Here is a 13,394-nt window from a genome sequence, read left to right as displayed (position 1 = left end):
CCGTCGACACAAATAAGAGGGCGAGTTAATAATAATGGAGCGTCATTAGGCGCGCCGGCCTAGCGCCGTGTCCCGAGCTGCCAGTGGACAAGGCAGCGGGTCTCCGCGGCTTTGCCCGCTGTGAGGGACGGCCGCACAGGTGCGCCGGCGGCCCACGGGAGATCACTGGCCGGATACGATTCTGATATAATGTTTGGCCGCCCGCCAGCGGCACGGCACGGGACAGGACAGAACAGGGCCCCGCTGGCCTTTAACATAACGAGCACGCTCCGTGCAACGCAGACGACATTCCCCGCGGATGGAATCGTAGTCAGTTTTGGCGACTGCCTGCTTGCTTCATTTCGCTATCGCTCCAAAGCCAGTTGCCGTACATCAGCAGCTTTCCGAGATGCCTGCAGGTTACAATACAGTTTCACAGTCTGCTGACAGATGGCAGCTCTGATTTCCTCCTACGATCTGTTCCACAGTTCATAGCCAGATGGTGTAAACACGTTTCCCTATCAGTCTAGATTAAGAATAGTTTCTGATCACAAAAATATATAAAAATAGCTGAACACGCAGCGCTGTGCCGTTACATATCTGTCTAAATCTCTCGTAAGACACTAAAAGCAATCAAATCCACAAAGAAACTAAAATCACAGTAACTTTGTTAACATGTTTTAAAAGTACAGCTACAATATACAAATTACACATTGTCTAAAAATCCGGTATAACATTACTTTGTGACAGAACTTGGTTGCAGACAATTCGTTCACATTGCATTTCTGAAAAAAGAGTAATGAATTCGACTGCACTCATGCATTGGGTTTATGAGCTACAGATTCCGAGGAAAAAACCTACTGAACTCAAATCCCCTTTGCAGTATTTAATAGACTGCGCCTGCGATTTATGGATCGCCATTTAGAGCACTTCATGAGACAAAGCAAAACTGGCAGGATTAAGAGGAGAAAAGATGGGTTGAAGTTAGATTTGTAGGTAAATAGCGAAGTAGAATTGCAGTAACAGCATGCTTTCTAGTCACGTGTGCACAGGGTTATAAATACAAAATCAAATAGGGGTAATGCAGTAGTAAGACTAATAATGAATAAGAAAATAGGGATACGGATAAGCTACTATCAACAGCATAATGAATGCATTATAGTGGCCAAGATAGACACAAAGCGAACACCCACCTCAGTGGTACAGATTTATAAGACAATCTGTTTTGCAGATGTTGAAAAGATAGAATGTTCTATGAGATAAAGTAAATTAAACAGATAGTTAAGGGAGATGGAAATGTAACTCTAAATGGCGACTGGAATACGATAGTAGAAAAAGGAAAACAACAAAATGCATTAGGTAAAGGAACGAACAAGCCGATAGTAGAATTTTGCACAGAGAATAATTTGCTCGTCACTGCCACTTGGTTTACGAATCATGAAAGAAGACTGCGAACGCGAAACAGACCTTTGGGATATTACAAAGTTTCAGATCAGTTTTATAACGGTTATACAGAGAATTATAAATCAAATTTTAAACTGTAAGATATTTCGAGGGTTAGATATGAACGCTGACCGTAATTCATTGGTTATGAACTGTAGGTTAAAACTGGTTTGAAAAAAAAAGGGTAGGAAATTAAGGCAGTGGGACCTGGATCACCTGAAGCAATCATAGAGTGCTGAGAATTTCAGAGGGAGCATCAGGCAACGTTGCCTACGGCCTCGTCGCAGTGGTAAAATCGGTTCCCGTCAGGTCGCCGAAGTTAAGTGCTGTCGTGCTTTGCTAGCTGAGGGTGGAACGGCGGGTCCTCCAAGGCCCGTTCTGCAAGTGGTACACTTAACGAATCCGGTATCATCAAGATGTGGGTGCAGACCAGTACGTCTGACAAACAGCCTTTTGCGGTAAACGCGTACTCTGAGGAAGCGTTCTGCTTGAAGGTCAGAAGAAAAGGAGATACACATTTATAGCTGGTCAATTATTTTTAATAAATCAGTAAACATTTTAATTCTACCTTGCTTTTATGCAGTGAATATGATGTAATACTTCAAGTTCGATGGTTAAGCATTACATGGATGTTGTACGAATATATTAACTGAGAAAAAGGAATTTTGATGTAGTGGTTCTTCCTGTGATCTGGACAATAAGGAAGTAGCACTTATTATTAAGCTAGCACCTTCATCATTCACAGAATTTGGATACCTTTGGATGTATCCTTTCTGTCAGTATCTCAGTGGTACGGCCACAAAACAGACGCCTGGTGTGAGATATGTTAGGAGGTGTAGCATCGCTGTACCTTCGCGATTAGCGTGCCACGAAAGTCCTCTAACTCATTTGTCAGAACATAATCCGAGGTCAGATGTAATGAGGTATATCGAATGGAATTCCCCTTCATGCCAACCAGCATGGATTCCGAATACGTCAATCGTACGAAACCCAACTCGCATTTTTTATATACTGAAAGCCATGTATCAGGCAATGAGGCAGATGCACTACTTCTCGATTTTTAGAAAAGCAGTTGGCTCAGTCTCCATAATGGAATTTTCATTCTGCAGTGGAGTGTGCGCTGATATGAAACTTCCTGGCAGTTTAAAAATGTGTGCCGGACCGAGACTCGAACTCGGGACCTTTGCCATTCACGGGCAAGTGCTCTATCCGCTTTTTTAATCTCATTTTGTTCGTCATTGGTCGCTGTATTTGTTGGGGGCGGACGTCGCATGAAGCTTGTCCAAGTTCGTCGTTGATCCATTCACTCAGTTTTTTTTCATTACAGACGGCAGCTAACCCTCTGACCGAACACTCTGAGCTACAGCGCCGGCAGACTGAGCTGCCCAAGCACGACTCACGACCTGTCCTCACAGAGCTTCAATTCTGCCTGTACCTCGTCTCCTATCATCCAAACTTCACAGAAGCTCTCCTGCAAACCTTGCACAACTGAAGCTGTGAAGACGTGCCGTGACTCGTGCTTGCGTAGCTCAATCGGTAGAGCACTTCCCCGCGAAAGGCAAAGGTCCCGAGATCGAGTCTCGGCCCGGCACACAGTTTTAACCTGCCTTCGGCTCCGAAAGCCCATGTCGATAATGTTTGCTTGAATGGTTCGCACGCTAACACTTGTTGATGACCCAGCATTGAAATCTGCAGCAATTTGCGAAAGGGTTGCACTTCTGTCACGTTGAACGATTCTCTTCAGTCGTCGTCGGCCCCGTTTTTGCAGGATCGTTTTCCGGCCGCGGCGATGTCGGAGATTTTATGCTTTACCGGATTCCTGATATTCACGGTACACTCGTATATCGTCGTACGGGAAAATCCCCATTTCATCGCTACCTCAGAGATGATGTGTCCCATCGCTCGTGCACCGACTATAACACCACGTTCAGAGTCACTTAAACCTTGATAACCTGCCACTGTAGCAGCAGTAACCGATATACACCAATGCTCATAAATTAAGGATAATGCTGATACATCGTGAAACAACGCTCAGGTGAGTGGTTTGCAAGTTTAAGTCACCTCGGTGTATGACCATGCGGTGCATTTGACCTGCGGTCGTCGAACGGTGGCGCTGGCAGCAGTGCACGTAGGCAGAGGTGTGTTGGTGCATGTCAGAGTACAATGCAGGGAGTAAGTGTGCAGACGTTTTCAGACTTGCTAATTGTGACTGTGTGTTGAAAATGGCTCAAAGAACACATATTGATGACGTTATGAGGGGTAGAATACTAGGGCGACTGGAGGTTGGTCAAACACAGCAGATCGTAGCACGGGCCCTCCGTGTGCCACAAAGTGTGATCTCTAGATAATGGCAACGATTCCAGCAAACAGGAAACGTGTCCAGGCGCTACAGTACGGGACGTCCACAGTCTACAAGAAGACCGATATCTCACCATCAGTGCCCGCAGACGGTCACGGAGTACTGCAGGTAGCCTTGCTCGGGACCTTGCCTCAGCCACTGGAACAGTTTTCTCGAAACACACAGTCTAAAGACGACTGAATAGACACGGTTTATTCGCCCGGAGACCTGCAAGTTGCATTCCACTGACCCCTGGTAACACGAGAGCCCGTAAAGCCTGGTGTTGAGAACACAGTATATGGTCATAGGAACAGTGGTCCCACGTTATGTTCACGGACGGGTCCACTGATTCTCGTCGGGCTTTCATCTGGCGTGAACCAGGTACCAGATACTAACCCCTTAATGTCCTTGAAAGGGACCTGTATGGAGGTCGTGGTTTGATAGTGTGGTGTGGTATTATAACTGGTGCACGTATACCCCTGCATGTCTTTGACAGAGGAACTGTAACAGGTCAGGTGTATCGGGACGTCATTTTGCACCAGTATGTTCGCCTTTTCAGGGGTGCAGTGGGTGCCACCTTTCTCCTGATGGACAATAACACACGGTCCCACCGAGCTGTCATCGTGGAGGAGTACCTTGAAACAGAAGATATGAGCCTGTTCTCCAGACCTAAACCCCGGCGTGCACGTCTGGGATGCTCTCGGTCGACGTATCGCTGCACGTCTTCAGACCCCTTCGACACTTCAGGAGCTCCGACAGGCACTGGTGCATGAATGGGAAGGCTATACCCCAGCAGCTGCTCGACCAACTGATCCAGAGTATGCCGACCCATTGTGCGGCCTGTGTACGTGTGCATGGTGATCATATCCCATATAGATGTCGGGGTACATGCGCAGGAAATACTGGCGTTTTGTAGCACATTTGTTTCGGGACGGTTTTCTCAACTTATCACCAATAACGTGGACTTCTGTGTCGTGTGTGTTCCCTATGTGCCTATGCTATAAGTGCCAGTTTTGGATAGTGCCACGTTGTGTGGCACCACATCCTTCATTTATGAGCATGAGTGTAACAATTGCGCCAGATGCTTGTTGTCTTTTATAGGCGTTGCCGACCGCAGCGCCGTATTCTGCCTATTTACATATCTCTGTATTTGAATATGTGTGCCTATATCAGTTTCTTTGGCGCTTCCTGTGAAAGTTTACTTAGGAAGTTTTCAAGAATAAAATTGAAGTGGTCTAGGAATATATTACAAACCCTACGTATCGTTCCCATAGACATCGCGAAGACATGATTAATTACAGCCTGCACAGAAACGTGTAAGTAATCATTTTTCCCGCGATACATATGTGAATGAAAGTGATAGCAGTTAGTACAATGGGAAACACCCCTGACCGCGCACTTTACAGAGGTTTCCAAAGTGCAGATGCAGACGTCGTTAGAGGAGTCGGTGCCTAGAAATTTCGAGGTACGTTGATGTTCGGTGAGACATCACGGCGGGTACACGCGGCGGCCTGCGGGAAAGTGGAATATTTGTCAGCGCTCCAAGGCGAGGCGCCCTATGAATAGTTGCGGTTATCGCGAGCCACGCAACGCCGGCCCCCGCACTTCTAAAAGTGCAGCCGCCACACAGCAGCGCCGGCTGGCCGGCTGGCCGGCGGGCGGCGCCGAACCAGCACAGCCACCGCACTACCGTGTACTGTACTGTACTGTACTGTACAGCGGCGCGCAGGCTGGGTGACCGAGTACTGGTGGTCCCTCTCTCTCTCTCTCTCTCTCTCTCTCTCGCTACTTCTCACAGCAGCACCACACACAACACAACGATACGTCTACATGGGGACCGGTTTCCCACTGACGGGTTTCGGAACAGCGCTACTTGTTGATCAAACAAACACTGTATTGTCAATTCTAAAGAAGCGGATTTCTCTTTCATATTTCAGCGCCCACAATCGGTATTCCCTCCACTGAACAATCTATTGCATTTGAGGAGTGACTGGGACGCCAGGTTGCTTTGTGCTTTGTAAAATGTTGCTTAATGTGGCCGAAGTGAATTTATGTGAGAAAAGTAGCAATACTCGACTGACCAGTAAGTGATCTGTTCCCTTCATTTATGTGAACAGGAGTACATTTTATTGTTATTATATGGAAAGAGATACATATACATCTACACCAGTACTCCGCACGCCACCTGACGGTGTGTGGCGAAGAATACTTCTGTTAGCACTAACTCATCCCCCTCTTCCCTCTGCCATTTGCGAATGGCCCAAGGGAAAAATGATTATTGCTGTTAGCTGTATTTTCACGAATTTGTTCGCTGTGATCATTTCCCGAGATGTATGTGGGAGGGAATAACATGTTGTCCGACTCTTCCGGGAAAGCACTTTCTCGAAATTGCAATAGAAAAACTCTGCGTGATGCACAACCCCTCTCTTGCAACGTCTACCACTCTAGTTTGTTGAGCATCTCTGTAACGCTCTCGTGCCGACTAAACGAACCCGTCACAAAACGCACCGCTCTTCGTTGGATCTTCTCTATCTCCTCCGTCACTCCCATCGGGTAAGAGACCCAGCGTGATGAGCAATACTCGTAATCGGTAGAAAAAGCGCCTTGTAAGCTACTTCAAAATGTTCAAATGTGTGTGAAATCTTATGGAACTTAACTGCTACGGTCATCAGCCCCTAAGCTTACACACTACTTAACCTAAATTATCCTAATGAGAAACACACACACCCATTCCCGAGGGAGGACTCGAACCTCCGCCGGGACCAGCCGCACAGTCCATGACTGCAGCGCCTAGACCGCTCGGCTAATCCCGCGCGGCTCTAAGCTACTTCTGTCGTGGATGAGGTACATTCCCTTGGCCCTATATTACTATAGCAGTATAGCACTCCGTCTTCAGGCCACAAGTGGCCCATCGGGACCATCCGACCGCCGTGTCATCTCAGCTGAGGATGCGGATAGTAGGGGCATGTGGTCAGCACGCTGCCCTCCCGGCCGTTATGATGGTTCTCTCTGACCGGAGCCGCTACTATTCGGTCGAGTAGCTCCTCAATTGGCATCACGAGGCTGAGTGCACCCCGAAAAATGGCAACAGCACATGGCGGCCCGGATGGTCACCCATCCAAGTGCCGGCCACGCCCGACAGCGCTTAACTTCGGTGATCTCACCGGAACCGGCGTATCCACTGCGGTAAGGCCGTTGCCCCTATATTACTATACCCTTCTAAAATTTACGATTGCAGTTGCTATCAACTCGCGGTTCCCGCCAATCTGGTATTTCAGTATAGGCTGTAAAAAAGGACATTTTGTACTTATTTTCTTTCTGAAACGCCATTGGACACCTTGTAATTGCACTTAATTAGTGCATAAACTATAACTTATGACTTCCTTTAAATAAAACATACAATTTACAATGGTTTAGTAACAATGTAACATTTCCCCTCTTTAGTGTTCTAGGGCTAAATCTGTTCCTATCAATCTCAGCCTGGTATCTGCTTTTCCTGCTATTTGTTTTATGTGGTCATTCCAATTTAGATCGCTTCGGTTAGGTACTCCTAGATATTGTCCGTTAGGCTCTGTTTCTAGCAGTTTGTTATCAGTATTGTAGTTGTATGTGTGCGCAATATGTTACATTTATTTACGCTGAGGGTGGACTGTCAGAGTCTGCACAGTTCATCAATCTGAATTTAGGTCGTTCTACAAATCGATGGTGTCTTCCGGCGAAGTTACTTCCTTCCTTACAGACGACCGCGTCGTCTGTGAACAGTCTCAAACAGCTCCCGACGCTTCCTACTAGATCATTTATATGCATTTTAAACAGTAATGGTCCTACCACACTTCTTCGGGGTACCGTGAATGAATGATGATACATTTACTGAATTAGGAAAATCTAATTGGTTGGCAATGAGCGTGTATTCCACGCAGGAAGTATTTGTGTTTATTAATCATACAGTTAAAGTGTCACAGGTCAAACTACATGACAATAGGAGCAAACACGTCCTAGTGAACATGGGCAGACAAAATGGTCTTTTTGCGAGGTAATTGCGAATGTGTGGCTCCAACCCGCCACTCAGTTCGGTGTGAAATGCGTTCCCAGTTAGCACAGCGTGTATCTGTGATGCGCGCTAACTGAGCTCAAATTTCATCCGTGGTCGACGTTACAGAATGTTGTAGATTGGTGATGCGACACCAGCCACTTGAGCACATTTTGCTGCTGGTGAAGCCTGCACATAACGCGCCAGTACGACGCAAGATTGGTAGGCCCAGCAGGGGCTAATACCTCGGTTTCCAAGATCACTTGGACCTTGGTCTTCCGGAATTTTTCCAGTTAGGCTCTTCTCAGAACTGAAGTGTACGCCACTGCCGACTACTCTGTTGAACAAGTGCAGTAGCGAATTGTACTGTCTTGTCAGGCTATACGTTTTGATCCGGGAATGTTTGAAAGAATTCGTAATTCAGCGCAGGTAACTTAGCAGTGTTGCATCCAAATACAGGGTTACATAATCAAACTTCCAGTTTCAGAACGCTGCAGAAAGAGAATCACTGCTCAGAATGACGTCAAATTTGAACATCATATTATTGACGGAGAGAGAAACGTCATGAAACAAAAAAAAAAAAAAAAAAATTAGGAAAATTTTACCAATACATGAAGCTGTAAGTGTCTTAACGTAAACGATGTCGGCTACAAATGAGACTAATCGCAATATGCCGGTTTCGTCTGTTTGCACATTACACCATACGTATGGTTCAGTGTGCATGACTGCACAAGTTGGAGAGACAATGGCTCAAAATGGCTCTGAGCAATATGGGACTCAACTGCTGAGGTCATTAGTCCTCTAGAACTTAGAACTAGTTAAACCTAACCAACCGAAGGACATCACAAACATCCATGCCCGAGGCAGGATTCGAACCTGCGACCGTAGCGGTCTTGCGGTTCCAGACTGCAGCGCCTTTAACCGCACGGCCACTTCGGCCGGCGGAGAGAGACAATGGTTGCGGTACTGTTGGTTAGGTAAGCCCGGCAAGGTCGTACCACGTCGGATGGGAAAAATGAGTTTTTAATTGTCCTGACGCCTAAAACCGCATAAAAGCAAAATTATCTTGGGACCAAAAACCGCATAAAAAACAAAATGACACCTGTTTCTAACGGTCGTGAAACGAGCGCAAGACATGATCAGAATGCTGTCCGCTGTTTTCTGCCATCAGCTGAAATCGAGAAACGCATATTCCACAACAGATCGGAGTGTTTCTGGCTTTCAGTTCAGCAACATTCGTAACTGCAGCACTGAACACAACATCTTTCAGATAACCACACATACGAATGAAGATCAGGTGACCTGGAAAGCCAGGCTGCAAGGAAATGACGGCTGATAATTCTAGCATTTCCGAAGAACCTCTGCAGCTTCAATGGCTGTGCAATGTGCGGAGGAGCGTCATCTTGCGTAAAAACGATCCTACCGACACATCGACACTGTTGAAGGGTTGGAATGAAGTTGGTGCGCAAAAGTCTCTCAAACGTTTATCAGTGACGGTACAGGTAACACAACCCGCAGGACTCATCTCCTCGAAGGAACAAAGTAAGAGCCTACGGAATATCAGACCAGCTGTGTGGCTGGATTGAAGAGTTTTTAGCAAACACAACGCAGCATGTTGTTTTCAATGGAGAGACGTCTACAGACGTTAAAGTAACCTCTGGCATGCCACAGGGGCGTGTTATGGGACTATTGCTTTTCACAATATATATAAATAACCTAGTAGATAGTGTCGGAAGTTCCATGCGGCTTTTCGCGGATGATGCTGTAGTATACAGAGAAGTTTCAGCATTCGAAAATTGCAGCGAAATACAGGAAGATCTGCAGCGGATAGGCACTTGGTGCAAGGAGTGGCAACTGACACTTAACATAAATGCAATACATAGGAAGAAGGATCCCTTATTGTATGATTATATGAGAGCTGAACAAACACTGGTAGCGGTTACTTCTGTAAAATATCTGGGAGTATGCGCACAGAACGATTTGAAGTGGAATGATCATATAAAATTAATTGTTGGTAAGGCGGGTGCCAGGTTGAAATTCATTGGGAGAGTCCTTAGAAAATGTAGTCCATCAACAAAAGAGGTGGCTTAGAAGACATTCGTTTGACCTATACTTGAATATTGCTCATCAGTGTGGGATCCGTACCAGGTCGGGTTGACAGAGGAAATAGAGAAGATCCAAAGAAGAGCGGCGCGTTTCGTCACAGGGTTATTTGCAAAGCGTGACAACGTTACGGAGATGTTTAGCAAACTCAAATGGCAGACTCTGCAAGAGAGGCATCGCGGTGTAGCTTGCTGTCCTGGTTTCGAGAGGGTGCGTTCGTGGATGAGGTATCGAATATATTGCTTCCCCCTACTTATACCTCCCGAGGAGATCACGAATGTAAAATTGGAGAGATTCGAGCGCGCACGGAGGCTTTCCGGCAGTCTTTCTTCCCGCGAACCATACGCGACTGGCACAGGAAAGGGAGGGAATGACAGTGGCACGTTAAGTGCCCTCCGCCACACACCATTGGGTGGCTTGCGGAGTATAAATGAAGATGTAGATACGGCCCTTCAATAAACGATGCCGTTAACACCTCACTACACAGTGACCTTTGCAGACAGTGGTGGTACCAATTGATGTGCATTTGGATTTTCCGTTGATTCGTCTATCCACAGACTTTTCCATCACCAATCATTGTTCATTTCCATGTCAGCAAGAAATTCCGGAGCGAAAGTTTATCTTGCTGCCAAGTCAGCAGGCAGCAACTCCTGAACATCAGTGTATGGATAGCAATGCGGGGCGTTTAGTAGAATTTTATGCACCGTCCTCACAGGCATTTCCCCGTGCACTGCATGCTAGCACAGCAATTCTCGAACCCTCCTGCAGTGCTGTGGCCACACTTTTGACAGATACTCAATCAACTGCATTTCTCCCTCTGCCACACTGCGCTTCAAAAGAACTAGCCTTTTCGAATTTTATCATAATTTTCTCCAGACCCTTCGCAGACATCGAACCTATGCCTTTTTTCATACTCTTGAGTGTCCAGAACTTCTGCAGTACTACTGGTGCACAGCCATCGTTCTTGTAAACGAGCTTTACCAGCAGCGCACGATCCCTCAGGCAGTTAGACATGTTGGGCGTCTCGGACGTAAACTAAGGAATAGCTCGTAATACGGTATATTCTTCATTTTTACTTGTTAACCGTCTAGCAACAGCTGAATGAAACACCATTGTCGTGCCATACGCGTTTCGCCTTCATTCTGTGCAAGGCATCTTCAGTTGCAGGTTCCGTGGATGATTTTCTCCTTGTTGTGTTTTAGTTCCTTTTTCGGCGCTGTTCTTCTTCTTATAACTGCCATTTCGGTTTTTGTTTTCCACACTTCAGAGCACTAGGAACCGAGAACTGTTTTGAAGCTACGTTTTGCTTTCGTTTGGTTTGTGAGACAAACCAAAATATAGCATCAAAACAAGTGTTCAGTTCCTAGTGCTCTGAAGTGTGGAAAAACCCAAATGGCAATTATAAGAAAAAGAACAGCACCAAAAGCGGTACTAAAACACAACTAGTAGAAAATCATCCACGGAACTTGCGACTGAACATGCCTTGCGGAGAATAAAGACGAAACGCGTTTGGCACGAAAATGGTGTTTCATTCAGTTGTAGTTAGACGGTTAATTAGTAGAAATTAACAATATACCGTAATATTATATGCAACTGAGGAAGACACGGCTACAAAATTTGAAGGTGTTAAGGAACAGCTGTGTGCCGTGCGTTTCATGGATGCATATTCTGACGGTTACAAGGCCGTCCGTTGGTAAAATTTTCATTAAATATTTTTTGTCCCATGATGCTTCCCAGTGTCAATAAATTTGGCGTCATTCTCAGCAGTGGTTCTCTTTCTACAGCGTTCTGAAACTGGAACCTTAATTATGGACTCCCTGTATGAGGACGGTTCATGGAATAGCCCCTTTAACAGGGAGTGAATTGTAGCACGTAACGTGCGGAAGTGATATTGTATTTCTTGTTGTGGTAGGCCGTGGGTGAAATCGGGGCCCAATTAGATGTGGATTTCATTTCTTAGTTTACATTTAATATACTACCCGACGTCAATGGTGGCTCGTAACTACACTTTCAGAATTATTTGGCAAATAGATCGTTCGCAGACTCATGTCTACTGTGCCGTTTTTCTTTATGTTATCATGTACCCGTGTCAGTTTTCGCTGTTAATTATGGCACACTCTGTTTACATATTCTCTGTTTTAGTGACAAAGGCTCTCGTACACAATTAATAACTGTCATTGAATTTTCGCTAATTCTGTGCACATGAATAGAATGTGACTTAACTGCTTCCGAACTTTTATAACCATTTCAGTACGCCAAAATTTTCAAGTGAAATATATTTTCATGTACTATTTTCCTTTTACATTCCTTAATATTTTCGAGCACTGATAATCTCTCATCACCGTTCTGACGAAATCGTAACAGGTGATTTCCTGATACCATTCGTCGTGAATAATTTACGCTCGGAAGATCCGATATCTGACTGGGCTAATTATATCGTTTCGTGCCCAACCTGTAAACACGACAACGAAAATCGGATTCTGAAATCCTGTTTCGTCTTCCGGCCGCTGTGCTGCATATGAACGCAGCGTCTGCAACCACCTCCGCTCACTTTGAGTGAGCGTGGATGGGACAGATGCTGTCAAACAAGTGGAACTTTGTTTATTCTTGTTTAAATTATGGACTTGTAGCCCGTCATGCTCAGCTGCCATTGATATACTGTTGCCAGCGACGCTGTCCCGAGATTTCGGTGCTGGGCACTGCCAACTTCCGCGCCGACAAACGTCACGTAACACTCGTAGGTCCGTTCGACATTTAGTCGTAGACTGTACGCTTGTAGCTCGAGAAGTCACTAAAGTAATAGTTTCAGTACAGCCCTGAAGGGTGCTCAGCTAGAAAAGGATCGTGGTACTTCTCTTCCAGCAACAATTTTCGAAAACAGAATACAAATTTGAATCTTTGTTTAATAATGCAAATGAGTGGAAGATTTCAATCGATTAATGATCGTTCTACCTTAGGGCTCTTCTAATGATTTTTCGTCTATTCGGTTGATTGGAGCTTCTTCCAAATACTCTTAATGTTCGTTCAACGCGTGTTCTTCTGCTTTTTTCTATTTTTCTGCATGTAATTGTCAACGAGACAACGGTTTCCTTTACATCATTAGTGAATCCCACTTCTCTTTCTATCGCCACTCCCCTTTTCTCTCCATTTTCATAAACTTATGAGCGTCGATAAACAGCAGTTGATAATTTCCGTTCTTAACTAGCGTACCCTACATTGCTTCATTACAATATACACTCCATCCCTTTATTTCCAGAGCTGAGACTTCGCGGCGAAATAGTTACAAAACGTTTCTACATCGTGTCCTCCATTTTTCACCGATATTCCAGTCCCAGAAATCATTAACGCTGTAAAATCCGTATAGTCAAAAATGGTTCAAATGGCTCTGAGCACTATGGGACTTAACTGCTGAGGTCATCAGTTCCCTAGAACTTAGAACTACTTAAACCTAACTAACCTAAGGAGATCACACACATCCATGCCCGAGGCAGGATTCGAACC

General features: G+C 45.5%; 1 protein-coding gene and 1 pseudogene across 1 annotated transcript in view; one reads left to right on the top strand and one right to left on the bottom strand.

The window, feature by feature from the left end:
* The window catches only part of LOC124613828 (SEC14 domain and spectrin repeat-containing protein 1), a 108,479-nt gene extending 102,981 nt beyond the window's left edge, over positions 1-5,498 (top strand). The window contains exon 8 of the mRNA XM_047142551.1: positions 5,327-5,498. Coding sequence (XP_046998507.1) covers positions 5,327-5,498 — 172 coding nt within the window. The remainder of the gene's footprint in view (positions 1-5,326) is intronic.
* Positions 5,499-6,842: 1,344 nt separating this feature from the next.
* On the bottom strand, positions 6,843-6,960 carry LOC124614240 (annotated as a pseudogene).
* Between the last annotated feature and the right edge of the window lie 6,434 nt (positions 6,961-13,394).

The sequence above is a fragment of the Schistocerca americana genome, chromosome 4, assembly GCF_021461395.2.
Source record: "Schistocerca americana isolate TAMUIC-IGC-003095 chromosome 4, iqSchAmer2.1, whole genome shotgun sequence".
Classification (NCBI taxonomy): domain Eukaryota; kingdom Metazoa; phylum Arthropoda; class Insecta; order Orthoptera; family Acrididae; genus Schistocerca; species Schistocerca americana.
Note: the sequence above shows the minus strand (reverse complement) of the source record. Positions and strands in the feature narration are given on the sequence as shown.